General features: G+C 46.3%; 1 protein-coding gene across 5 annotated transcripts in view; it reads left to right on the top strand.

The window, feature by feature from the left end:
* Window positions 1–12,204, top strand: part of IQGAP3 (IQ motif containing GTPase activating protein 3) — a 41,400-nt gene extending 29,196 nt beyond the window's left edge. For all 5 annotated transcript variants that reach the window (XM_083417255.1, XM_083417254.1, XM_083417256.1 and 2 more), the window contains 13 exons: window positions 338–562; window positions 1,216–1,356; window positions 1,774–1,858; window positions 2,386–2,618; window positions 3,407–3,539; window positions 4,651–4,753; window positions 5,530–5,680; window positions 6,998–7,085; window positions 7,459–7,671; window positions 8,745–8,911; window positions 9,966–10,058; window positions 10,470–10,578; window positions 10,953–12,204. In XM_083417255.1, the coding sequence (XP_083273381.1) occupies window positions 338–562; window positions 1,216–1,356; window positions 1,774–1,858; window positions 2,386–2,618; window positions 3,407–3,539; window positions 4,651–4,753; window positions 5,530–5,680; window positions 6,998–7,085; window positions 7,459–7,671; window positions 8,745–8,911; window positions 9,966–10,058; window positions 10,470–10,578; window positions 10,953–11,066 (1,855 nt within the window). In that variant the 3' untranslated portion in view covers window positions 11,067–12,204. The remainder of the gene's footprint in view (window positions 1–337; window positions 563–1,215; window positions 1,357–1,773; window positions 1,859–2,385; window positions 2,619–3,406; window positions 3,540–4,650; window positions 4,754–5,529; window positions 5,681–6,997; window positions 7,086–7,458; window positions 7,672–8,744; window positions 8,912–9,965; window positions 10,059–10,469; window positions 10,579–10,952) is intronic.
* Window positions 12,205–27,372: the final 15,168 nt, after the last annotated feature.

The following is a 27,372-nucleotide window of genomic DNA, read 5'->3' as shown; positions in this document are numbered from 1 at the left end:
CCTGGTGTGTCTCCGAGTGAGTCACTGCTCTGGTGGAACCTGGGAACCCACCAGATCACTGGTACGCAGGAATATAGAGAGGGGGACTAATTTGTTTCTCTTGCTAGCTCCAAAAGTGGACTTTTTTTCCAGGTGTAAAAAGGGCATTGGACGTCAATCGGCCAAAGAGGAATGTTTTTTCCTGGTGCCTAAAGGTGTACAATGAAGGTGCCAGCCCAAACTCCCTGGGGAGAGCATTCCACAAACAGGGAGCCACCACAGAAAAAGCTTGTGCTTTGAGCACTGTGCTCATGTTGCATTGGAGCTCAACTGCTCCTGTCATGCTGCATTCTTGCAGGTCGAAAGTCGATCAAATCCGTGACATCCTCACGGGGAATCCGACGGTTATCCGCCTGGTGGTGAGCTTCTACCGCAACGCCCGTGGGCAGAATGCCTTGCGCCAGATCTTGGAGGGCCCCGTGCAAGAGGTCCTGCAGAACAAGACCCTGAGCATCCGTACCAGCCCTGTGGAAATCTACAGAGGGTGGATCAACCAGATGGAGTCTCAGAGTGGGCAGAAAAGGTCAGGAGGAATGTCTGTATGTGTTTTTGTATCTTTTAATTTGGCTTCATTAAAAAAGAAAATATTGAGCTATGTGACTCTTCACAAACAGGTAAATATTGACAGAAGCGTTATATGGCGTGATCTAACTTAAAACCTCTTCAAACATAGGCGTTTCGCAGGCCGAAAACTTTTATTTCAGAAGCCTGCCTAGGCATATAATTTGTTTTGAAGTTTGACTGATTCTTATCTGTGTTATCCTTTATGTATATTTGCTTTTCAGTAGGTTTTGTGGATTTTAACTTCATTTTTATCCATAATTTTATGGTTTACGTCACTTTAGAGAGCTCCTGGATTAAAAGGTGTATGAATTTTTCTAAATAAATAAAGGAAATCTTCCTGCGAAAGTCAAATGATCTTTTGGGAAGGAGGGGTTGCGGGGTTCTCTCCTTCTCCTCCCTGGGCTGAGGGGGAGGTCAGAGGAAGGAAGTGGTTGAATTGAGGGTGGATTACAACAATTACAAGGTCCCCCGGTGAGCTTTGTGGCCTAGTGCGGGATTTGAGCTCCCAGGTCTAATCTGCTACCCTGAAAAAGGGGGCATTTCAACTCATGTCTTTCTTGTTGTTTGGTTGGTTTTGGATGAAGCCTGGAATGCATTTGTGTGTTTCCACAGTAATCTCCCGTACGATGTCAGCCCTGAGCAAGCCCTGGGTCACCCTGAGGTGCAGAGGAGGTTGGACATTTCCATCCGCAATCTCCTGGCGGTGACAGACAAGTTCCTCTCGGCCATTACATCTTCTGTGGACCAAATTCCGTATGAATTTCTTGTTGTTTCGTGTGTGTTTTTATGATTCACTTTGCTCGGTCATCACAGGGGGAAACAAGATGGCCGCCCAGCTTTCCATCCCATCTTAGAAATCCAGCCGCCTTACGCTGCTTCCCTTCCTTGAGTTTTTGCATCATACAAGCCACCAGCCTTACACCCCTCACCTTGCAGGGATTCTCCTTCTCCGCTCCTCACAACCCCCCACATCCCATGCCTATGCTTTCTGTAAACCTAGTGCTAGAATTTGTCTTTAAAGCATAGAATTTATCTGAGCTCCCCAGGTGCAGAAGTAGTACTGAGGAGATAAATCAGGGTCTTGTATCCTTATGAAAATGACGAATATGAATATGAGCTACAGTTTTCACTATAATGGACACTTTGCTCTCCCTCTGCCCTCCCCTCTAGTTATGGGATGCGCTACATTGCCAAAGTCTTGAAGACGTCCTTACGAGAGAAGTTTCCAAATTCGACAGAGGACGAGATCTACAAGGTGGGTGTATTTATGGCCTTGAGGGACGGATGGCCGTAATCAGCAGGACAAGAGTTTGAGTTGCGGTTTCTGGGGTGCGTTAGCGTGGGCCAAATGCTTTCTGCAGCCGCGCCGAGAAGTGACTTTTAAGATGGCTGCCACACTAGCCATTTTGTATTCTTCTGACCCTCGGCTTCTCGAAGGCAGGACTTGGGTCTAAGATTTATAGTACTACATTATGAGTACTGCCTGTTGTTCTGTTTTTAATCATTCCTTTAAAAATAATCAGAGGGAAATTGAAAAGGGCAAGGAGAAATGGCGGGAATCGAGGACTTGACAACAAGGCTGAGAGAAAGAAGATGTACCGATGTAGTCCTGGCATTTTGGCAGAAAAAAATGGCCTCCCCACACCATAGTATAATACGTTAAACAAATATTATCAGTTATTCAATTCTGCTTGGGATGGAAGCTTTAAAATGTTGGGCTCTAATGAAGGCAACCCTGCTCAGTTGTAAATGTTTAACACAGTCGGCCAACCCCTCTCCTAGGTTGTTGGGAACCTGCTCTACTATCGTTTCATGAACCCGGCTGTGGTGGCCCCTGATGGCTTTGATATTGTTGACGTCTCGGCTGGGGTAGCGCTCCACCCCGACCACAGGCGCAACCTGGGCTCCATTGCAAAGGTCTTGCAGCACGCCGCTGCCAACCAACTCTTTGAAGGGGAAAACAGCCACTTGCGGGTAGTGAACCAGTACCTAGAGGAAACCCACCTCAAATTCAGGTTGGTTTGAAGAACTGCTGAGTGGAATGAGGCCTGGAAACAATGGGCACCTCTCTGCTTGGCCCTTGGGGCTCTCACAGGCCTTGTTCCACGCCCTCTTTGGGTGCTTTTGCCTGACTAGAATGTGCTCTTGAACTGTGATCCTATCTCTTGCTTGGCTGGAAGGAGGATAGAGAGTTGTAGGGGTGTGGAGTAGGGTCCCATATTCAGCCCCCCAGTGGTCAGCCTGAGAGAGACTCCTGCCTGAAACCTTGGAGAGCTGCTGCCAGTCAGTTCAGACAGTACTCTGCTAGATGGACCCAATGGTCTGACTCAGTGTAAGGCAGCTTCCTGCGTTCTTATTAATCAATTTCCTAAAGATATTTGGAAGTTAAGATTGAACATACAAAAGCTTCACTGGCTAGCTTTCTACTAATTTTTTTTCTCTTGGCCTTTATGTTTCTATCTGTAAAATGGGAGCATCAGCTAGTTACATTGCACCTGATCCCTGTGCTGCTCTGCTGCTTGGTTTTTTTGTTTTGTTGGTTGATTGATGAGAAAAAGATTAGATCCTGCAAGTCTGAAGTCTTCCCACCTTTACCTTAAGCCACTAATATGTTACGTCAGACTAGTAAAGAATCAAATGTATGGGCTTTTATGCATGGCTGCATTGAATTAAAGGCATCATGGAGAGTGTCAGGCCTCCAAATATCCTAGCCTTGAAGTAAACGACCCGACTTGAGCCTGAGTGTGTGGGGAGGGGGACACCCTTCATGGTTTGATTTGGTTTTTCATTCTGCACCTTCTAGAAGATTCATCAGTGCTGCCTGTTCTGTCCCTGAACCAGAAGAGAGGTTTAATATTGACAAGTATTCAGAGATGGTGGCCATCACAAAGCCAGTGGTCTACATAACAGTTGGGGAGCTAATTAACACACATAAGGTGAGGGGGTGAAATTATACTTACTTACTTACTTACTTACTTACTTACTTACTTCCTTAGCCAAACCTTTATTAGGCATTACAAATATAGGCCATCATAAAACATCCAGATATATAAAATTTTTAAAGATATACAAATAAACAGCCATGTGAAAATAGGTAATAACAAGGATTTTTATTGGAGTTTCTTCCTGCTAAATAGTGCCATTCACCACTCTATCTATCTGTCTATCTACTTTGGGAACCACTGATCCAAACTATGCACAATGAAGTTATTAACAAATGCTTCACAGAAAACACTGAGCCAAACAGTGGTTCTCAACCTTGGGTCCCCAGATGTTTTTGGCCTACAACTCCCATGATCCCTAGCTGACAGGACCAGTGGTCAGGGATGATGGGAGTTGTAGGCCAAAAACATCTGGGGGCCCAAGGTTGAGAAGGGCTGGAACTTTAGAAGGAACATTCAAACCTGTGGGTTTCTGGAGTAAAGATCGCGGCAGCAGTGCTCCTGCCTGGTTCTGATGCTACTGTGCTACCCGACTGAGCCACAATTTTATTGTTCTTGATTTGCCATTCATAAACCATGATCCTGGGTTCAGATGTTACCTTAAACCAAACCATGGTTTAGTGCCCGGTAGCCCAGTAGCAACAGCACTGGGGGAAGAGTGATGTGGCTGTGGTCTTCACTCTGGGATACTTCAGGTTTACTTGTTCACACTAAGCTATCATTTTCTGTGGATATTAGTAATTAACTGTGCCATTGATGCTTTTGTATTTGCTGTCATAGCACCCTCTTGTGGCAATGAGTTCAGTTGGCTACCTTATTCTTGATGAATTTTTATTTCACTTCCCCTGTTCCATTTTTGCTCAAACTCCTGTTCCCTTTTTAAACTGGATTTTTACATCTGTTTTTAAAATAGCATTTTATATTATATTGGTTAATTGGTGCTTTCAAGCATTCTGCATTTATTTTATTCTGGTGTCCTTGTATGTTTCTTTGAATGCCTTTTTGGCAGAAAAGCAGCCTAAGATATTTATGCACATAAATAAACAAGCAATGCATTTATGGCCTTTCATCTCTGCCCTTCTCTCTGCCTTTGGTGATTTGATAGTTGCTGCTGGAGCACCAGCATTCTGTGGCTCCTGATCCTCGAGACCCTCTACACGAACTTCTAGAAGACCTTGGAGGCTTGCCCACCATCCAGTCTCTAATGGGTAAAGCACAGCACAAATTTCAACTTGACAAATTACATTTTCCAGAGGGATAGTTGTGCTGGTCTCTCTTGCAGGAAAAGCGACGAGAGTGACTTGTGGGACCTTAAAGACTAACACATTTATTGTGGCATAAACTTCCATGAATCATAGACCACTTCATCAGATGCATGTTGCCAGAATGATAACCCAGTTAACACTCCTAAGAATGTGGGGGTATTGGCAATAGAAGTGCTGTCTTGAACAGTCCCTGTGATAGGAGGGGGAGAGATCACTGATAAGGACTGGGTAGGGAAGTAAAAGAATAAAGTATAGTTCAATCCTCTGCAGGCTTACCCACAACCCTTCCTGTACATTGAGGCCCCTGTCTATTCATTTGCACACATGAGTAAAGACTTACTTTTCATTTGTAAAAATATTTCTTTCTCGCAGTATTTGTGGCCAATATCAGGTGGAATATGCCGTTCACTGTCTGTTGATCTGTCCTTTATATGGGATTCCAAGAGAGATTTCTGAAACCTTTGCTGACATACTGAAACAGGAATGCCTTGGTAGAAACAATCAAATTTCTTTTGAGTGACACAAGTGGCTTCGTGATACAAAAAGTGGCTCTTTTTTGCACTGGCAGCAAAAAAAAAAGACTAGAAGGAAAGAGTTGGATTATATTGCTGTGAATTGTTTTGGAGATGCCGAGGTTTAATCTGAAGCTGCGATAGCTAGCGGTACTTCTGATTTTTCTTATTTTATATTATTGATGTTCGTTTTATAATTATTTGCAGGCGACAGTGTGGGACACGGAGCCAATGGGACTTCGGAGCAAACTCTGACTCAGCTCGCCAAGACGGAAATTTCACTCATCCTTGGCAACAAATTTGATGTGGCGGAGGCCAATATTGAGGGGGGAAAGGATACGGAAAGCTTGCTGTTGAGGTGGGTGGATGACTGCATTGTAACAGGCCTACCCTGGCTTTTGGGATACGAATGCTATCTGAGGACTCAGCAACATGAGGCTGTTTCTATATCTTAAAGAGATAGTTTTAGGTGTATCAATTATAGCAAAAGCCTTTTTAAAAAGGATGATGCATAACCACTTTGGGCTCATACAGGAAGAATAGTTAGAATTGCAATGAATAATAACCATCAAGAAAGTGATAGAGTAAACAATGGACACGCCCACATTTTAAGACCTGAAACCTTTTGAATATTAAATAATGTCAGAGACAGGGCAGAGTGCATCACTATCATTTTTGTAACTGGCAGAAAATTACAAGCAAACCCGCCCAAACAGAAAAATGATGTTTGCGTGTGAATTGACTTCCTGGGCAAGATATATAATCTAGGTGCTCCCAGGAAGCTGCCTAAATTTGTGCAGGGTTAGAGCCAAAATCCCATGCCTAAGATCCTGGTTCTTGTTCCAACAACCCAGTGTGAAATTTTGCCTAAAGAAGAGATGTCCTTGCCCAGGTGCCTGTCAATCCTATTTTGCTGTGAATGTAAGAAGATGCTTTAGACTGAGTCAGCTCATTTGTCCATTAAGCTCAGTACTGCTGAACATCAGGCTTTGCCCAACCTAGTGTTGTCTAGATGTTTTGGACCACAACTCCCCTTCACTCCAGCTGGCAAAGCTGTAGTCCAGCGTGTAGGCCATGTTGGCTGGGGCTGATGGAACTTGTGGTTCAAAACATCTGGAGAGTATGATATTGGTGGAGGCTGGTCAACGCTGATAGGTAGTGGCTCAGCCAAAGGAATACAGTATTTTTCAGCCCTTATTTCCATGGTAGTTTTAACTAGAAATTCCAACAAATTAACCTGGGCATGCAAAGCAGACCCTCGACTCCTGTTTGCTGAGGTTTCATAGAGATCTCCAGCTGGAATGATAAAGCAACTATCCTGCATTAAAGCACAGTAATTGTAGTGGGGTGGGAGAGCTGAAAATAATGACAAGCTATTTCACCAGCAGGCTTAGTTTGGTCAGAATCAAGTATACACTTCCAGAGTTACCGCTGAATACATTACATCTGGTAAATGAGCCACAAAAGCCGCTAGAGGGCCGTGAAAATTTGTGTCTTGAACTTTTTAGACTCGGCTGCCCATGGGCACATTGGTTGCCAGGTGTGCTTTCCCCCCCGCTCTTACCCCCCCCCCCACTATTGGTTTGGGAAATGCTCGGGGGAGGTGGGGCGAGTGAAAATGTCCTTTCTCTGCAGATACCAAAACTGGATCTCTATTTTCTTCTATCTTTTAAAGCACTAAGCAGATGCTGGTCGATGTGATCCAGTTCCAACCTGGCGATTCTCTTGTGGAGATGCTGCAGACGAAGGCGTCAGAGGATCAGGTAAGTCCGTTCTGCAACATAGGTGCCTGTGTGTATTGCAGAAAATGGAAGGCACAGCCAAAAGGTTTTTAAGTTGTTAAAAACAAAATCAATTTCTGGATGGATAAATATTTGCAAGTAAATCTTGAGTGTATGCAGTTGGGGAGAAAAAACTGTTTTTGTACCAGGCTATCTGAATGATCATGAGACCATTTCTCACTCTTAGTAAGTGAAATTCAGCATGTAATGATTGGCCATCAATGCAGCTTTAAAGCTAATAAAACACATCATGCAGGACATTGGCAAGGCACCACTCTCCCTTCCTACCTACTGTGAAATATTTTCCCTTTAGCGTAAGTAGAAAAGCATGAGCCGGTCTTCTTTTTCTCTCCAGGAAGCCCTCCACCACCACCTTATGAAGAGAAGGGCCTTATGCAATGCCCAAGCCCCAGACAAGCTGAGATGCAACCACACTCTGGTCAGTAACAGCCACCTCTCAATAGCAGAGAAGCAGCGGATCATCCTCAAGAATCTGCGGCGTCTTGAGAGCCTGGGCATGGTGGACTCTGCCAACCAGTACCAGGACATAATCAATGAGATGGCCAAGGTATGCAGGGCTCTGTGCCTGAGAAATCTCAAGGGAAGAATGAGACAATGAGCAGCAAATGGAGAAGATGTACCATGCATCACAAGGGGCAAAATATTTTTTATTGCTGGGATGGATCTATCTGCCTTCACCTCCCTGGTACCCTCAAGTTGTTTGGAACTGCAGGTCCCTGTCGGCACAGCCATATAATGCTGTGGCTGATGGGAGTTGTCGTCCAAACCATCTGGAGGGTGCTCATTAGATCTCTTTCTAGCCAACAAAGCAGGACAGTCCACTTTGGGGAAGGGCTTTGGCTTAGTGGGCAAACATCTACTTTTCTTGCTGAAAGTCCCAGGTTCAATTCCCAGCAGCATCTCCAAGTGAGATTTGGAAACAGCATTCAAAACTCCCATTGTTCTAAGCGCGCTTTGCGACAGGGAATTTCACTAGCGCGAGCCATTTCTGAGCTCTGGACACAGTACTGAGCCTAAGATTTCAGATTAAAACTTGCCACTGCTGGTAGAAAAGGAGGACCTTTTTCTGCCTCCCCACTTCCAGCCACTCTCTGAAGACTAGAGGAGGGCCCTTCATAAGAATATTAGTGGGCAGGCAGGGGAAGTATGGCTTTGTTTTTTGCAGTCTTCAGATGAGGACCATGTGAAAAGTGAACATAAGATTTCAGCTGCAGTTCGTTCATTTTCAGCTTTGCATTCTTGTTTTTAAAAAAGCACACCTAAGCACTCCATTGCAGTGCCCATAACCTAGGCTTAAGGTGCCATTTAGCTCCTAGATTTCACATCTCAGTTTCTAACACTGCTTGGAAATACTCCCTGCCTGAAACCCTGGAGAGCTGCTGCCAGCCAGTGTAGACAGTACTGAGCTAGAAGGGCCAATGGGCTGACTACATCAAAGGCAGCTATGAAATAACAACAACCCCAGTAAGGATAGCAAAGAAGGTTAAGGAACAGAACTGGGAGGAAAATGAATGCAGCGTAACAAGGAGGAGAGAAATAATTGCTTTGTATGCTTCCAACGGTCTCAGCTTATGCTGGGCCAAATCTCCTTTGCACATACCCTGCCCTTCTCGCCCATAGGACATCCGCAACCAGAGGAAGTACCGACAACAGCGCAAGATGGAGCTGGCCAAGCTGCGCCAGACTCTGCACAGTCTCAGCACCAAGAGGATGTTTTTTGAGGAGCAGGTTGACTACTACAACCAGTACATCCGGACATGTCTGGACAACCTGGCAGCTAGAAACAAGTAAGCCTGGTATTAATCTCAGGCTTGTAACTGATGCACCTGAGCCAGAAATTGTGTGCGTGTGCAGGCTGTAACTCAGGGCTTGTTCTCCGCTTGCATCAGGTCCCTGGCAAAATGTAATGTGGCCAAGGGTATCTATGCCCTGGTAACCTTCATGTTGGATTACTGCAATGGGGCTTCCTTAAGGACTTTGCTTTTAGGTAATTGCCACTCTGTCCTTGGCACCTTCATTTTCTATCATCTATTTTTTTAATTCTGTGAAAATCCCCGAGATCTTCTGATGAAGGACACGATATAAATTTAATCAATAAAATGAAATGAATAAATCTCACTTCCATCTGAATTCAGTTGCTCATGCTACCTACACTCATACATTCTGGCCAGGCCAAAGCACTTGAGGGGGGGGGCACAAAGCAGGGCGAGTTTGGCGTGGGGGAGTGGCTGGAGAGAATCCTTAGGGCTGGATAGAGCTGTTTGGAGGGCCAATTGTGGCACTTGGGCCCGGAGTTATTTTTCCCCTCCCCCTGCTGTATACAGTCGTACCTTGGTTCTCTAACAGAATGCGTTCTGGGAGTCTGTTCAACCCTCGAAACCATTCGAAAACCAAGGTGCGGCTTCCAAAAATTGTTCAAAAACCAGAACACTCACTTCCATATTTCAATCGTTCAGCAGCCGATTTGTTCGGGAGCCAAGGCGTTTGAAATCCAAGGTCCGACTGTATATCCTTGCCAAAGAGTTTTCTTCGTATATTTTTACTACTGCTTTTATTGTATGGTTTTTATAATTTTATAATCCTGTATATGTGAGAAAGAGTGTGTATGAGGGTGGGGGGATGGCCTGCATGAACCTCCCCCCAGGGGTTGGCCAAGGGTGCGGGTGACCGTCTGGCCTAAAAGGACTAGCCAGCCCTGGGCTACACCAGCAGTTGAGGCATCCTCTGGCTTGGCTTGTGTTCAGTAAAGGGGGCAAGTAGATGGGCAGAGTCGGAAGGGACTATTAGGGTTGTTAAAAAGGCCCTGTCTACAAACACCATGCATATCCCTTTCTTTTACAGGCCCAGCAAGAAACAGGCAACCTTACATTACACAGCAGCCCGCCTCTTTGAGAAAGGTGTTTTGCTGGAGATTGAAGACCTGCCAGCCAGCCAGTAAGTCCAGGCGCCTCCTGCCCTCTCCAGTTCCATCCAATGGAAACTACAGCTCCTCTCTCCATGCTCTCAGGCTTTTGTAACCAGCCTCTCCCCAGAGTTTTGGTTCTTGAACTTGGCTGCCAGCTCGTTTGCGTGGTCTGCTGGTGTGAGCCGTCTAAGGTCGAACCAGCAAGCTTGCATGAAATCAGAGTTTCTGTTCCATAAGGAAGGGCTTTAGCTCAGTGGCGGAGCATGCATTTGGTGGCCGAGTTCGATTTGTTCACTGCTGAAAGCCAAACCACTAGCCACTATTCCATGCTGTCACTTGGTACCAAGAATTATCCCAGGATCCTGACCTCCAGTTGCCCTCTTTCTCCTCTATGGTTTTAAAATTGCCATCATTTCCCCCCCTCCTCCCTCTTTTCCCAGACTCAGGAATGTGATATTTGAAATAATCCCTTGCGGTGAAGCTGGCAAGTTCCAGGTGAAGGCAAAATTTATGGGAGTTGACATGGAGAAGTTTCAGCTCCACTACCAGGTAAGGAGCTGGCAGAGCTGTCCTTTTGCTCAAATTATAACATTGCCAGTGTGCAATTCTAGGTTCCATTCTCATGTTTATTTCCAAGGAGCTCAAGGTAGTGTGCTTTATTGCTATTATAATTTATTTATTAATCGCCTTCTAAATCTGAAGGCAATTTAAAACATTTTTAAAGACTAAAATCAGCAAAAAAGCAGACTAAAACACACAACAACATCTGGGTAGGCTTGTTGAAACAAACAATTTTTTTAGCAAGAGCCAAAGAGTACAGTGAAGGTGCCTGCCTGTATCAATAGGCAGGGAGTTCCATAGGGCAGACGCTACCACACTTAAATGCGGCTGACTTTCCTCTCTCCATACCTGCTCTTTCTCAGGACCTCCTCCAGCTCCAGTATGAGGGTGTCGCCATCATGAAAATGTTTGACAAAGCCAGAATCAACGTCAACCTCCTGATCTTCCTCCTCAATAAGAAGTTTTTCAAGAAATAACTGAAGGCCTGAAGGTCAAATGGGCACCAATGTCTTCTAGGCGTAGCACGGTGGTACCAGAGAGACAGTGGTGCTCACAGTGCTTTTGTGTTGAACCGCAAGCAAGCCCACAATCATCAACTGAAAATTCCTGATTCTGGCTGAATTCTCACTGGGGTGGTGGTCAACCTGCATCCGGGCTGGACCACTTCAGAAAGACAGGACTGGGTGCTTATCTGCACAAATTTTTGTTTTCTTTTAATCCTGGCATGTAGAATGCTTGTATCTCAGGGAGAAGCCTAAGCTAGAACTGTTCTCTCTGGGATCGTTTACAATGTGCTGGGAATTTGCTTGTACAGTGGGGTCTTCCATAATAATAGGGGGCCCCCATGTAGAGTCACTAGACGCAAATAAGGCTGGATTTATCAGAGAGGAGAGGGGGATATTTATGCTGGCCCTGTGCCAGCCTTCCTCAACCTGATGCCCTCCAGATGTTTTGGTCTACAGCTCCCATTGGCCCTAGCCAGTGCATGCTGGGATCAATAGTCCAAAACATCTGGAGTGCACCAGATTGGAGGAAACCATTCTCTGCAATCCTTCAACAGCCAGTCTCTGATGAAGAGTCAACCATACACTCCCCAATTAGTGATGGATGGAAATTTTACACACCAGGAAAATTTCATTCCTATTCTGTTTTTCTGTTTCTCTGATTTCTACTGATTCCATATGTGTCTGTGTTACTTCCTTCTTTGATGCAACTACAACAGAAAATAAGTTCCAATAGACTTATTAGAGATACCAAAGACCCTCAACTGTTGTTTTTTTAAAATTCCAGTGTGCTTTTTAAAAACAGTTATTTATATCAGTGCATCTTTTAAAATAATGCTTGGAATGCTATTGCAAAAATACTGAAAATTAAGGGCCCCTGCCTGATCTCTGGAAATCCAAGTATTGACCGGCAAATGTTTAATTATGATATCTAGTTTGCATTAATGCTGTCAGCTGCTGGGTTATATCATTATTGCTGCTTTAAGATATATTCCACCATTCAGCAGCATTTAGATTTGGTTTATGTAATTGCTGAACTAGTGGAAGTCTAATAGGCTTTTTTTAAAGTTATATATTCAATGGATTTGAAAATAAATAGAATTTTATTTAATTTGTGGGTCATAATTCACTCTTAATAGAGTTTCAAAGATGAGTGCTTGGGACAGCCTTTGTCAACCTGGTTCCCTCTAGATGCTTCTGACAACAACTCCCATTGACCCCAGCTGGCATGGCCATTTTGGACCACAATTATTTTACTAGCATTTACCCCAGAGAGTGAAAAGGTTCCTTCGGTATAGGAAGGGTTTAGTCTGCCTCTTGAGTGTTACTTAGTTCAGCCTTCACCAAGTGTCTTCATTCCAGGTGCTTTAGACTACAAAGCCCATCAGCAGCTACAGCTGTGCTGGCTGGGGCTGATGGGAAATATAGTCAGTGATGGAGCTAGATCAGTGGTTCTCAAACAGCGTGGCAAAAGAGGATGGCAAGTGTGGTGTGAAGATTCAGGGACAACCAAAGAAACATGAAGACATTTCAGTGTAGTATGGTATAGTAAATATATATATATATATATATATATTAATTTGCAGAATATGGATAGGTATCTCTTCAAACTGAGAGCAAGAGCATCAAGTGATACTTAGGACAATCCTAGTTGTGTTTTCCAGTGTTGTTCTTATATTAAAAAAAATAGGTGTGGCGTGAGCAAGTTTTTATTCTGAAAATGTGGCCCAGAGAAAAAAGTTTGAGAACCACTGAGCTAGATAAATTTAGACCACAGACATAATTGTCTTTAGATGGCTATGTGTATTACCGTATTTTTTGCTCAATAAGACTCACTTTTTCCCTCCTTAAAAGTAAGGGAAAATGTGTCTGCGTCTTATGGAGCAAATACAGGCTGAGCAGCTATCCCAGAAGCCAGAACAGCAAGAGGGATCGCTGCGCAGTGCTCCCTCTTGCTGTTCTAGCTTAGCCGCACGAAGCCTCTTCAGGGCAGGGGGAGCCTTCATCCCGCTGCCCTGAAGAGGCTTTGCACGGCTAAGCTAGAACAACAAGAGGGAGCGCTGCGCAGCGATCCCTCTTGCTGTTCTGGCTTCTGGGATTCAGAATTTCTCCCTCCCCCCCCCCCCCTGTTTTCCGCCTCCAAAAACTAGGTGCGTCTTATGGTCTGGTGCGTCTTATAGAGTGAAAAAGACACTACTATTGTGAAGCAGTTAACGTTTTTTCCTCCCATCTCTATCCCATGCTTTCCAACTGCTTCTGTATTCCTGGGATGTTAGATGGGGGGGGCAAACAAAAGTCACTTTCGTTAACTGTGATTGAAATGCAGATTTGCATTTTAAAAACTCACTTAACTTCTCCCCTAATGCTAAATTAGCACCACTTAGATAAGCTAATCGTTCTGGTACATAAATGCCTTAAATAAATAAATGCATTTGCTTTGGGATAAAGTGTCATTTGGTGTAGAAAATGATCGAATCCTTTTAAAGGGAGAGAAACAAGCAGCATCTGTATCCATTTGTGGGCCACCCGACCTCCCTAGCCCTACCCATTAGGGCCATAGCTCCGTGTCAGAGCATCTGCTTTGTGTGCAGAAGCTCCCAGGCTCAGTCCCCACTGGTGATGTCCCCTGCTTGAAACCCTGGAGAGCTGCTGCCAGTCAGTGCAGACAACGCTGAGCTAGATGAACCCAATAGTCTGACTCTGTATAAGTCTGACTCCAGTGTTTCCTATGAGCAATAACACAGTTTCGTTGAAAGACAACTCATTGATGCCAAAACAGAAAATTGGCTCTGTTTCACCTCTAATTTAGAAAAGTGGCCTCTATTACAAGCACAGGAGATAGATGGAAAAACACCCGTTCCAAATAAGTGTTGCAGAGAAGGTTGCTCCACTAGGTGGCATCATTATCCAGGGAACCAGAGGCCAAGGGGACCGGTAATCGCTGGCAGGGTTGGCATCCGTTTTCTCCCAGTCGGCAGCTGATGTTGGAGGTCAAAAGGGCACCCTGCTTCAAACGGGAAAGAGGCGAGGATGGTGAGTGATGGATTTTTCAACCCCTATTTTAGAAAAAAGTTTGCATCGCAAGGCAGCTTCGAGGCACAGCCTATGTCCAGCCTTCCCCCAGCTGAGTGCCTTCCAGATGTTCTGGATGACAGGTCCCATCAGCCCCAGCCAGCGCCCCGCTGGGGGGAGGCTGGTTTTGCATGTAACTTAGCAGTTGTCCACAGTAAATTTCCCAGGTTATGAACAGCCAGGGCTGGGAACTACTCTCCCCTGAGACCCCAGAGAGCTGCGGGCAGCAAGAGCCAACAAAATTGGGTTAGATGGCTTAATGCAACCTTCACCAACCTGGCACCTTCCAAATGTTTTGGACCACAGCTCCCATCAGCTCTCTTGGGATACAACAGCGCAAGTGCCCAGAACTCTGTGCTGGGCAAAAGGAAGGGTTTGGTGTAACCTAAAGCCTTGCAGATTCCCACACTAGTATATGTTGTTCCCAAACTATTTCAAAACATTTGGTGTGTGTGTGTGTGTATGAATAACGCTTTTGTTTGCACATGATAAAAGATGCATTGAAGCTGTGCTGATGGGTCTCACCTGGCGCCTTCATTACATATCTTTAGGCACCTGGTGAAAACGTTCCTCTTCAGCCAGGTGTTGAGCTGATTAATGTTCTATGGCTGATTAATGTTCTGTGGCCTTTTAAATGAGGGAGGTCATTGGTTTCTTACGCTTTTTATTATGTCTTTTGTGATTTCATTTTGTATTTTTATGTTGTGAACCTCCTTGTGACCTTCAGATGAAGGGCGGTACACAAATGTAAATAACAATAATACTTTTTATCCTTAGGAAGCAGTTTCTTCCCTACCGACAGGGTTGGGAAAACCTGATGCCCTCATTGGACTCCAGCTCCCATAAGCCTCAGCCAGAATGGCCAACAGCCAGGAATTATGGGAGCTGTAGTCCAGCAACATCAGAGTCCCCAGTCCTGCCCTGCTCCCTTCCTGGTCTGAGGAGAGGCAGTGCTGAATCTTCTGCTGCTGGCATTTTGTGCTGTTTTTTGCCACACTCGTGTTCTCTAGATGCTCTTGGACTCCAGTTTCCATCAGTCCCTGCTAGCATGGCAAGCGGTCATGAGTTATGGGAGCAGCAGTCCAGCAACGGCTAGAGGACACCAGGTTCTCCATCCCTGAAACAAAGGTGTTGCCCACCTGTGGATTTTGCAAGATGGCAGATTGGATGTGCTTCCTGCACCAAGCTCTGCTTTGTCCCTACCATGTACCCTGTCACGCTCTTCCTACATGCTGTGGTTGTTTTCCATGGCTCCTGCTGCTATCTACTGTATTTTTCACTCTATAGGACGCACTTTTCCCCCTCCAAAAATTAAGGGGAAATATGTGTGCGTCCTATGGAGCGAATGCAGGCTCCTTGGCTTCAGCGATAGCAACGCGAAGCCTCCGAAGCGCAGAGGGAGTGCTCCCTCCGCACTCCAGAGGCTACATGTTGCTTTCGCTGAAGCCTGGAGAGCGAGAGGGGTCGGTGCGCACCGACCCCTCTCTCTCTCCAGGCTTCAGGGATAGCCGCCTAAAGCCTTTGGAGCACAGTGGGACCTCACACTGTGCTCAAGGCTTCAGGTTCCTTTTGCTGAAGCTGGGAGAGCAAGACTCTCCTGGCTTCAGCAGAGAGGGAGAGCTGCGCAGCGCCCCTTCAGCGAAGTGGGAGGAGAAATGGAAGGGGCTCCGTTTCTCCTGCCGCTTCGCTGAAGGGGCACTGAGCAGAGAGGGGGAGATATTTTTTTCTTGTTCTCCCCCTCTAAAACAAGGTGCGTCCTATGGTCGAAAAATACGGTACTTCTTACCTTCCTGACCACTGTCCACTCCCCAGTTTGCACTTTGGGAAACGTCTAGAATTAGTGGTGTGGTCCCATGTTTAGTAAAGGTAAAGGTACCCCTGCCCCTACGGACCAGTCTTGACAGACTCTAGGGTTGTGCGCCCATTTCACTCAAAGAGGCCAAGGGCCAGCGCTGTCCAAAGACACTTCCGGGTCACGTGGCCAGCGTGACATCGCTGCTCTGGCGAGCCAGAGCCGCACACGGAAACGCCGTTTACCTTCCCGCTAGTAAGCGGTCCCTATTTATCTACTTGCACCCAGGGGTGCTTTCGAACTGCTAGGTTGGCAGGCGCTGGGACCGAACAGCGGGAGCGCACCCCGCCGTGGGGATTCGAACAGCCGACCTTTCGATCGGCAAGCCCTAGGCACTGAGGCTTTAACCCACAGCGCCACCCGTGTCCCTCTGGTCCCATGTTTAGAAACCACCAATTGGATCGTATTGCTAACTCAGCTTCCTGCCCTCCTGAGGTGGCCCTTTCGCCACCCTCCCAGTCATCCCAGCCAGAGATATCTCACCAAACAAGAGAGACATACACTTTCCCAGTTGCCACGCAACCCCTTAGCAACCGTGTTCCTCTTCTATGGTTGCCCTGCCTGACTCCCTCCCCCCCCCCCATCTTGTCTCATTATTTATCATAATTGTCTGAGCATAAAGTATGTTAAATGAACTGACAGATTGGGGATGGAATGGAATCAGAAATATAGGATATACGGGGGGGGGGGAGAGAGACAACCCACATGGCCAGGTGAATGAACAGGTGTTTTGAAATGAGTTTGTGTGAGCTTATTGTTTCAGTCCATCCATATTTTCAAGTGAAATAGTGCAATTTTTATTTAAAATATATAAATAATTAAAACAGTGTTCTACCAAAATTGTGTTATTTGGGGACCCCTTGAAATGCTGTCAAAAGTTCAAGCTGTGCCAGAGGGCAGGTGTTTCTACGTGGCTAAGGCCACTAATACATTTAAAGTGCCATGATGCTATTTTAAACAGTCATGGCTTCCCTGCCCCCCCAAATTCAGGGAGCCGTAATCTGTTAAGGGTGCTGAGAGGAGGCCCCTATTCCCCTCACAGAACTACAATTCCCAGAGCGGCTTAATAGTCCAATCCCTCTTCATGGGGAACTTCACAGGAACTGTATCTCAACAACAACTATCCTCACTTGCGATTCTCAGTGACTGGCATTCAAAGGCACACTGTGGTTAGTCTGTTTTGGAGCCTTGAACCTGTTTTGGTTTATGGTTTTGTTTGGGAAAGAGGCATAGCTCAGTGGTGAACGTTCCACATTCAGTCCCTGACATCTCCAGGAAGGGTTGAGAGAAACTTCTACCTGAAATCCTGGAGAGCCACACTCCTGTCAGAGTAGACAATACAGAGCTAGATAGTTTGACTCAGTATAAGGCAACTCCTTGTGTTCCTGTAGTGCTGGTTGTTGTGGTTTTATTGTAGGAGCCAGTGTGGTGTAGTGGTTAAGAGCGGTAGTCTCGTAATCTGGGGAACCGGGTTCGCGTCTCCGCTCCTCCACATGCAGCTGCTGGGTGACCTTGGGCCAGTCACACTTCTCCGAAGTCTCTCAGCCCCACTCACCTCACAGAGTGTTTGTTGTGGGGGAGGAAGGGAAAGGAGAATGTCAGCCGCTTTGAGACTCCTTAAAGGGAGTGATAAAGTGGGATATCAAATCCAAACTCCTCCTCCTCCTCCTCTTCTTCTTCGTTGATAATATGGAAAGTTTACTATTATTGTAATTATGTTCTGTCATTAGTAAAAAAAAGAAGTATATATTTTTAATGTAATCTGTTTTGAGGGTCACTTCTACTGAAAAGTGGTACATAAACACAATTACAACAACAATAATGATAATTCTGCTTCCGACCATGGAGGCAAAAGCATAGCTATCACGGCTCAGTAGCTGCTGATAGCCTTGTCCTCCATGAATTTGTCCAATGCTCTTTTAAAGCCATCCATGTTGGCGACTATCACTGCCTCCTGTGGAAAGGAGTTCCATAGTTCATCTATGCACTGGGTGAAGAAGTCCTTCCTTTTATCTGTCCTGAGTCTTCCGACACTCTGCTTCCTTGGATGTCCAAGGGGTGGAATCTTTTGCCTGTACACTTTCCCCACGTCCTTTTTGGTTGTATCTGAACAAGGTAGGCCTGTCTAGCCTCCCACAGTGGCCAACCGGACGAAGGTGGGAAATCCACTGAAGGCAATGCATAGCCAACCTGGCAAGTAGCCACTTATAGCCTTCTCCTTCTCCATGAATTTCTCTAACCCTCTTTTAAGGCCATCCAAGTTGGTGGCCACCATCGCATCCAGTGGGGATGTTTTCTTTGTGATGCTGTTTCCTCATGATGGTGGTGATTGTGGTGGCGGCGGCGGCCTCCTTTTGGGAAGCGGGTTTGCATGAAAGCAGGGAATCGAATGTTTTGCCAACTGTCTGCACTGTGTTGTTGCTGTTGCGTTTGTGTGTTTTCTCCTGTTGCTATGGAAATTCTAAGGGAGACAAGCCAGGAGATCAGGCGGGTGGGCAGGCAGGCAGGGAGGGGGGAGGGGAGGGGAGGTAATGGGTGGAAAGGGAGCTGATGATTAAAATAGATGTTTTGAATTAAGGATATGTAACTGTGCTTTAAACCAAGGCTAGACAACGCAGTGCCCTCCAGATGTCATTGGACTCCAACTCCCATCAGCCCCAGCCAGCATGTTCAATGGTCAGTGATGAAGGTAGCTGGAGTCCAGCAATAATAGCCAAAGGGGCCACAGGTTAGCTACCCCTGCTTTTAAATCCATATGCACATGTGTGAGAGAAAGTTTCTCATGAGAGACGGTGGGTGGGGTGTCAGACCAGGACTGGGGTACCTAACATCAAATCCCCCGTCCATCCATGAAGGGGATGGGCCATTCAGCCTAGCCTACCTCACATGCTTGTTGTGAGACAAAAGGAGGACATCATTGCTGTCTCGCTGTGCTCCTTGGAAGACATGAGGGGAGAACATATTATGTGTCACTAAGGGGACCTAAACAGAAAAATAAATAGGACAGCAATGTGGAGGCCTTTATTATATAGATTTCACCCCCTTATAGCAAGGGACCTCCCTTTGTAGGAAATACACCAGGGATGAGGAACCTCATGCCCGGGGGAGTGGTAATTGTGGCCCTTCAGGCTTCTCAATCTGGCCCCCAGAATTCTCCATGGGTAGTTCCTCCTCCTCCTCCATCACAGCCCCTCTGCACAGACCATATCCCATGCCAACTCTGCTTCCTACCCTCCTTGAATGTTCTGGCCTGGCCAGAATGTGCCCTGAATTCAGATGATGCCCCACGATTACCTGGATGGTGGACAGAGGTGTGTGTGTGTATGGAAACTAGCTTATTGCACCAAGGTCAACAATTTGCTGCTGCTCCCGCCTTTGCCTCTGGCCTCTTTGGCTATGTAACCCAGAAGGCCACCCGAAATGAAATGTGGTCCTCAGGCTCAAGATGGCTGCCTGTTTCTGCAATAAATGTTAGGCTGGACCTCCTGACAATATGAGCAGTTGGGATAGGGAAGCAGGCTGCTTTCTCCTTTGTTAGAGGCTTTTAATCTTGAAGCCTTCATAGCCACCTATTGGAGATGCTGTAGGAGGCGCCTTCCTGTGTCAGCAGAGGGTTGTACTAACGGCCTTGGAGAGACCTTCCACCTCTGTGACCCCATGGAGCCGTTCTAGCTTGGGCCACCAGAACCCTGAAGGGCACAGAGGATCTCCGTCCTGCCAAAACACTTAGCGTCCATCAACGTGCAGAGGGCAGAAGCCAGGCCTCGGCTACAGTCCTGCTGGGGTATTTTCCTCCCTTGAGGTGTCTAAAATGGTTTCAGGCACTCCTTGGGGGCCCAGGCAAACGTGGGAGCTGTTTCTCTGCCTGGCAGGGCCCGGGGTGGCTGCCTTTCCTCTTTGCCCTTCATGCCCTCCTCCTGCCTCCTCGCCCTTCATTTCTCCTTCACGGATCTCTAGTCCTTGGAGATGTGTCCTCTGATCAGTCTGAGTCTGCGCTGCAGATTCCCATCCTCTCTTTCCACCCGCACACACACACACACACACCCGCCCCAACTTCTCTTCTCCAGCAGTTAGATGTTAAGCTTGGCCTAGTTTTTCCTTCCTTTTTCTCTGGCTTCGCTGTTGCAATTGGGGCATGAGCTGATTCAAAGCACATTTGCATTGCTTTAAATCCAGACTAACGCAGCACCGTCTTGTTGAGTCAACTGAAAAAGAATGAGTCTTCCCACACCCTTTGGGGCTCCTGTCAGCTGCTTTGGGGCAGGGAAAATTATTGATATTTATATTAAAATTGATATTTATATATAAAATATAAACAAGGGAGGGGAAACGCAGGTCCAAGCCCTCTCTATCTAGCCCTCAGGACTCACATCTTTTGTCCTATTTTGGGTGGTATGTGACCCCCCCATTTTGGTGTCTTGCTAAAACTGGACTCTGCATTCAACTACTTTCCTGGCTGTCCAGAAATCAGCCGAGGGTTGAGTGAGCCGTTATGCCCCCACCAGGCCTTACATACTCTTTAAATTACGTACTTGAATACATATTTTATCTCAAGACATGCATTTCTAAATATGTATTTTTAGGATAATATATATCTTTTAATGTGCTTTGGTATGTTTTTTGAACCTGGAACTGCACTGCAAAATTTGGAGAATTGCAAAATCTGAAGGATTATTATGATCTGACCCATCAGTTAGTCCAGGAGATGTGGATCAGGTGAGTTGGCTTTAAAATGTGAGCCAAAGGAAAATCTCCTCCATCCCTCAGTGATACCTGTTTACCTGTCACAGCTTTCCCCAAAGAACCGACTTCCCAAATATTGGGATTGTTATTTTGTGAAGGACCCAAGAATTATGTTCTTAGCTTCTACTCTATTGTTTTTAAATCTGGTTCAAAACAAGCTTAAGTATCAGTGCTCATATTAAAATGAATGTGAAATGGGGTTGACATTCCCCATATTTAGACCCAAAGGAGAGCAAGGTCCTTGCATGTTGCTTTGATCTCCAATGGCCTCTCCAGGTAAGGCTGGGAGAGAGACACACACACCTGGCTGAAAACCCCAGAAAGCTGCAGCCAATCACTGTGGACGATACTGAACCAGATCGGCCAATGGTCTGACTTGGTTTAATAAGGTAGCTTCTTACGCTGCAATGCCTGTGTCAGGGATGGGGCGCCTGTGGCCCTCCAGATGTTGCTGAACTGCAACTCCCATCAGCCTCTTCCTACATGGCCAATGGCTGGGGCCTGACCATTGGCCATGTTGGCAGGGGCTGATGGGAGTTGTAGTCCCAACAACATCTGGAAGGCCACAGGTTCCACATCCCTGGCATATATAGATACCAATGCAAGTTCTGTATTGCCTGAAAGAAAAAGAACTTGGTGAGCATCATTCTGACTGCAAGAAGAAGTTGCGTCTGCCATGTGAGACCCCTTCCCCTCCCACAATAATTACCGGGGGTTGTCTGGCTTCTCCTTCAGCCCCTCAACACCAGTGCCTAGAACAATTTCATTTGTTAGATGCCGAACCTTCTTAAAATTAATGAACATAAGGTTGTCATGGTTGCCAAGGTGACGACATGTCGCCTTGGCAACCGCGGCGATGCAGAGCTGGCGGAGTTTAATAAAGGGTCACGTTAGCAAACACGGGGGAGAAGCGAGAATATTTTTTTGAAGGGGGGGACGAAAGAGGAGGCGGTGGAGAGAAGGAGTCAGCCCCCACCCATGGGATAGTGGCAGCCGGCCCAAGGCCTGTAACTCTCCAGTGCCCTCCTACGTTTAAGCTGGCCCTCTGGCCACAGTGAGGGTGGGAAGTTGGGAGGACTTGGGGAAAGCGCTAAGCAGGGGGACTTGCTCCACATTCAAGCTTCCCTCTGGGGCCAACCAGTGGGTAGAGGTAGCCTTGTCCAACCTGGTGCCCAGATGTTTTGGGCTAAAACTCCCATCAGCCACAGCCAGCACAGCCATATCATTACTGATTATTGTTATGTATTCATTAATTAAATTTATTGCCCACCCTTCACCAGCCAGATCCTTTGGCAGGGTTACGGCCATTTATAGTTCTGTTGTAGTCCAAACATCTGGAGAACACCAGGTTGGTGAATGTGGTGTTTATGTATCTTTGCAGGGGAGCTGAGGAAGGTGTGCATGTATATATTGGGGGAGTCTGTCTATCTATCTAAACAACTGCAACACACCCCTCATTTGAGTGCTCAGTATTACTTTGCATCTGCAGTGTCCTGTGTATTGACATCAATAAAAGGCTTTCCCCCCAAGCCTAACTCTAGCTGCGGGGGTGTATTTTCTTTTTTGGGGGGTCACAGCTGGAGTGGGGAAAGGGTGTGAGAGAATATGGCCCTGCCCATGGGCAGGTTTGGCCCCACCCATTCTGGGTTCCTCACCCCTTATCAGGCAGCTTGGGTTGTACAAGGTGTACGATTGCTTATCATAAACAGGTTGTTTTGAAAATCACACTTAGATGTTTTTGCCTGTGAAGATTTTTTATAATTTTTAACCTTCACACAAACAACTGAGCCCCCATCGCCAAAAAATAAAAGGAGGAAGGAAAAAAGAACAAACAAAAAGATCAATACCGTTTGTTACAATGCATGTTACACATAAAAAAGAAGTAAGATTCAGAATATACTAACTGCAGGCATCGGTTTAGGATTATTTAAACCCTATTCAGAGTATGTGCCTGTCTGGCATTATTTCCTTACTCTAATAATTCCATCTTCCTTCCATCATGGAACCAAAGGCAGCATGGGACATGGCGTGGGTGGCCTTGAATGTCTTCAGGCCATACCCTGGGACCATTCGTTTTTTCCAGCATGCTCAAGATGTGGACCCCATTTTGCCTGTAAACTATAATAACTTTATTTCAATAATAATAATAATAATTGATATACCAGCTGATTATCCTGCTTTTCAGGAAAACATCCACACAAAGCAGGTACAACTAAACAACACACAATGGAAACATTTGAAAGGTGAATGCCTCTGTGATGGCTTCATCCCAACATCCTAAAGTTCCCCAATTAAAATGGTGTGGATGTGTGAGTGTGTGAGAAAGAGAGACTTTCAAGCATAACGGCCAATGACTTTTCTTTTAAGATCAGTCTGTTGAACTTCTGTGACATCACAGCTACTCTACCAATGGCTGCTGATCGGTTAGCTTGTAAGCCTATAAGCTGCCTCTCATACAGCTTGTTCTGGTGGAAGGGGAAGGTTGTCAAGGCAGATGTCCTGATGGAGCACTCCTGGGTGCTGCTGACAGATCTTTCACTATAATTAAGCAGACAGGAAGCCAAAAATAGCACAGAGAGCTATGAAATGTGGGCAGGATATTTAAGGGGAAAGAAGCATTCTCTGGGGAGCAGCATCCTTGTCTGTTTACTCCCTACTACTAATGAGTCAGAACCAACTTTCAGCTGAAAGGACTTACACATCATTGCTATGCCATGGACCAGCCTCCCCCATCCCGATGCGGGACTACAGTTCCCATCAGCCCCCGCCAACACAGCTGGTCTGGACCAAAGTTCCTCAGCCTCCGTCAGCATCGCCATAAAGGTAAAGGGACCCCTGTCGTCCAGTCGCGGACGACTCTGGGGTTGCGGCGCTCATTTCGCTTTATTGGCCGAGGGAGCTGGCGTTTGTCCGCAGACAGCTTCCAGGTCATGTGGCCAGCATGACAAAGCCGCTTCTGGCAAACCAGAGCAACACACGGAAATGCTATTTACCTTCCCGCCGGAGCGGTACCTATTTATCTACTTGCACTTTGATGTACTGTTGAACTGTTAGGTGGGCAGGAGCTGGGACCGAGCAACGGGAGCTCACCCCGTCGTGGGGGATTCGAACCGCCGATCTGATCTGCAAACCCTAGGCTCTGTGGTTTAGACCACGGCGCCACCCACATCCAGTATCGCCATACTGAAATTCAAAACAGGCTGATGTAGGGCCAGGCCATGGCAACTCTTAGATCTCTGGCCTCAGAAATATACAGCAACATAATGTGCGTAATTCAATGTTTCCCAGATACTGTTAAAACATGAGTGAGATACCCATTAAAGTGCTTGGAGAAGTGTGTGTGTGTGTGTGTGTGAGAGAGAGAGAGAGAGAGAGAGAGAGAGGATGTCCTTGTGAAAATCTGGATGCTGGACCAGACAGGACTTTGGCCTAATCCTGCCAGACTCTTCTTCTGTTCTTGGGCTCTTTGGTGCTGCCCTAGGAACTCGCGACAGAGAAGTGGGGAGCACATAACAGCATTTACTTTAAACATTTGTGGTGTTCTCTCAGGCCTTTGCCTGTTCTAATACTTTATCCTGGGCCTAGCCTCCCCTCGGGAAGGTTTCCCCACGCCTCACCCTGTCCCACCTCAGATTGCCCTTCCAACCATTCACAAATCTTTGCAATAGCACTCAATTCAGATATTTTCTCCCTCCCTCTCAAAATGTAGGCTGCATTTATTTAAAACATTCACACGCCTCACCTCTCTCCCTCAGTTCAAAGGAGCTTACAACACATTCCGGCTCTAAGGAGATGCGATCTTCTGGAGGTTTATTATACTTGAAAGCTTCTTTGGAACAGGCAAATACCTCTCTGATTTTTTATTTATTTTGCCGATGCTGCAAAGCAGGTTTAGGTCCTCCCTGACTTCAACTTGCCCACATTTTTTTTTTGTGCCTCAATCTTGTGAGCTTGCCCAGGCTTAGATCACCCAGAGACACCCTTCCCTATTAAACAGAGTTGTAAATATGAGGTAATTGGTTTTCAGTGGTTATTTTATCAAATTTGATTGATGCTTTACATACCTGGTTGTTGTTGTTGTGCCTAGTTTATTGTACTTTATTTTGTTTGTATTGTGATTATCAGCCACCCTGAGGCGGAGTATAAATTTAACAAATAAATAAGAATGAATTAAAATCCAGCCATTCCTCCACAGACTGAAGAACATAGGAAGAGCCCTGTTGTATCAGGCCAAAGCCAGGCCCATTTAGTCTAGCGTCTCTCCTTCTCACAGTGGCCAACCAGATGCCTAAGGGAATGGCGACCTGAGCACAGCAGCACTCTTCCGTCCTGTGGCTCCCAGAAACGGGTTTTCAGAAGCATTGCTGCCTCCATCCAACCTTGGAGGCAGAGCATAGCCATCATGGCTAGTAGCCTTATACCCTCCATGAATTTATCCAGGTTGGTGGTCATTACTGCATCCTGTGGTAGTGAGTTTCATGGTTTTAACTACGTGCTGCATGAAGAAGTCCTTTTATCTGTCCTGAATCTTCCACCATTCAGCTTCATTCGATGTCCTCTGGTTCTAGCATTATCAGAGAGGGAGGGAAACTTCTCTATCTGCTTTCTCCACGCCAGGCATAATTTTATAAACTTCTATCATGTTGCCTCTTACTTGCCTTTTGCCTAAACGAAAAAGTCCCAAATGCTGCAACCTTTCCTCCTAAGTGGGAGTTGCTCCACCCTCTTGACCATTTTGCTTGCTCTTTTCTGAACGTTTTCCAACTCTGCAATATCCTTCTTGAGGTCAGGCCATTGAAACTGTACACAATATTCCAAATGTGGTCACACCATATATTTGTACAACGGCATTATGATATCAGCAGTTTTATTTTCGGGGGGGCATAAACGGTTCTTCAGCCTCACAGCAACCCTGTGAGGTAGGCGAAGCGAGGACATGGTAACTGGCCTCACGGGTGAGGTGGGATTTGAACCTGCATATCTTAAACCCTCCTGTTGACATGCTAACCCTACATCCCTTGTCCACAATGCCCCATCAAATACCAGACAGATGTGGGTTCTTGTATAGGCCATGCCACAGAGTACTGATCAGAGGAGAGGGTTCCCTCCCTTATCTGAGCCTGAACCTGCCCCCCCCCGCCCACTATCTCCCCCCAAGACACAAATGTCAAAGAGCTTAAATGCAATTTTACGTAACCTAATGAAGACCAGACTGGCCACTAGCCCATTGTTGTTGTTGTTTAGTCCTTTAGTCATGTCCGACTCTTCGTGACCCCCTGGACCAGAGCACGCCAGGCACTCCTGTCTTCCACTGCCTCCCACAGTTTGGTCAAACTCCTGCTGGTAGCTTCGAGAACACTGTCCAACCATCTCGCCCTCTGTCGTCCCCTTCTCCTTGTGCCCTCCATCTTTCCCAACATAAATGCAATTTTATGTAACCTAATGAAGACCAGTCTGGCCACTAGCCCATGTTTGGCATTAAATTTCTGCAAAAGATGCTTGGGGGAGAATTTGAGTAGCCTGAAGGAAAAATCACATATTACCAAATGAGCAACAGCCTCCTAAATATATGGGGTGGGTGGTGTACTTAAGGGGAACACAAGAAACAGCCAAGGAAGGGCCTTCAGCAAACCTTGAGGTCTTAGCACACACCATCCATCAAACCCATCTTAAGGACTAGGAATTTGTCCCCTTTTTTAAAAAAGCTGAAATTCTCCCAACTAGCCTTTCCTGACATGATACTTCGCAGATGTTTTGGACTGTAACTCCCATCAACTGCAGCCAGCACCTGTTGAAATCCTCACTTCTACACAGCGGCTCTCCAGGGTTTTGAACTACCTGGGGCTTGAACCTGGGACCTTTTGCATGCAAGACAGGTGCTTGACCACTGAGCTACAGCCCTTCCCCAGTAAAACTTTAAAGCTTCCCTTTTTGTTTTCATTATGCATCTGAAGAGATGTGCCTAGGTGGGACAGCGAACTTGCTTCACTTTGGAGAGGCTCAGAAAGAGAGAGAGAGAGAGAGAGATGTTATTACTCACCAAAAAAGGAAAACTTGTAGAGGCCCGGCTGCAGGAGGGAGGGAGGGAGAGCTGGTTCGTTTGAGATGCTGTGCATTTTTATTCCGTGAGATAGGGGCTTTTCGTAGCCTCATGAGCTGATAAGCAGCATCCCTTCTGGGACTCAGGCCTCCTGGGTGGAACAAGGCACTTGGCTCCCTGGGCCAATATATACATCAGGGAAGTGAAGTGTGGGAACGAAAGCAACGGGGGGGGGGGGGCTGGGGAGAGTGGGAAAAGACAGCAGCACTGCAAGGAAATGCTGGCATTGGACCAAGGCACCATGGAACTCCTGTACAAGGCTGAGAAAGCTTGGAGGCTTCCCAGTTTTGTGCCGTGTGCCCCAGTCCTTCTGTACGTTTTCCTCAGATGGCCATCACTGCCTCCTGTGAGTTCCACAGTTTAACTCTGTACTGCGTGAAAAAGGACTTTATTTTATCTGCTCTGAATCTTTCAGCTTTCAGCATCCGTGTAAAAATGCAGCAGATGAATCTAACAGAGAGGTAGTCAAACTGGTGCCACCCAGATGTTTTCGGACTATTCCTCCCATTATC

The sequence above is a fragment of the Podarcis tiliguerta genome (assembly GCF_965153285.1).
Source record: "Podarcis tiliguerta genome assembly, chromosome: 16".
In the NCBI taxonomy this organism is placed as follows: Eukaryota; Metazoa; Chordata; class Lepidosauria; order Squamata; family Lacertidae; genus Podarcis; species Podarcis tiliguerta.
This window is presented reverse-complemented; position numbering and strand designations above follow the sequence as displayed.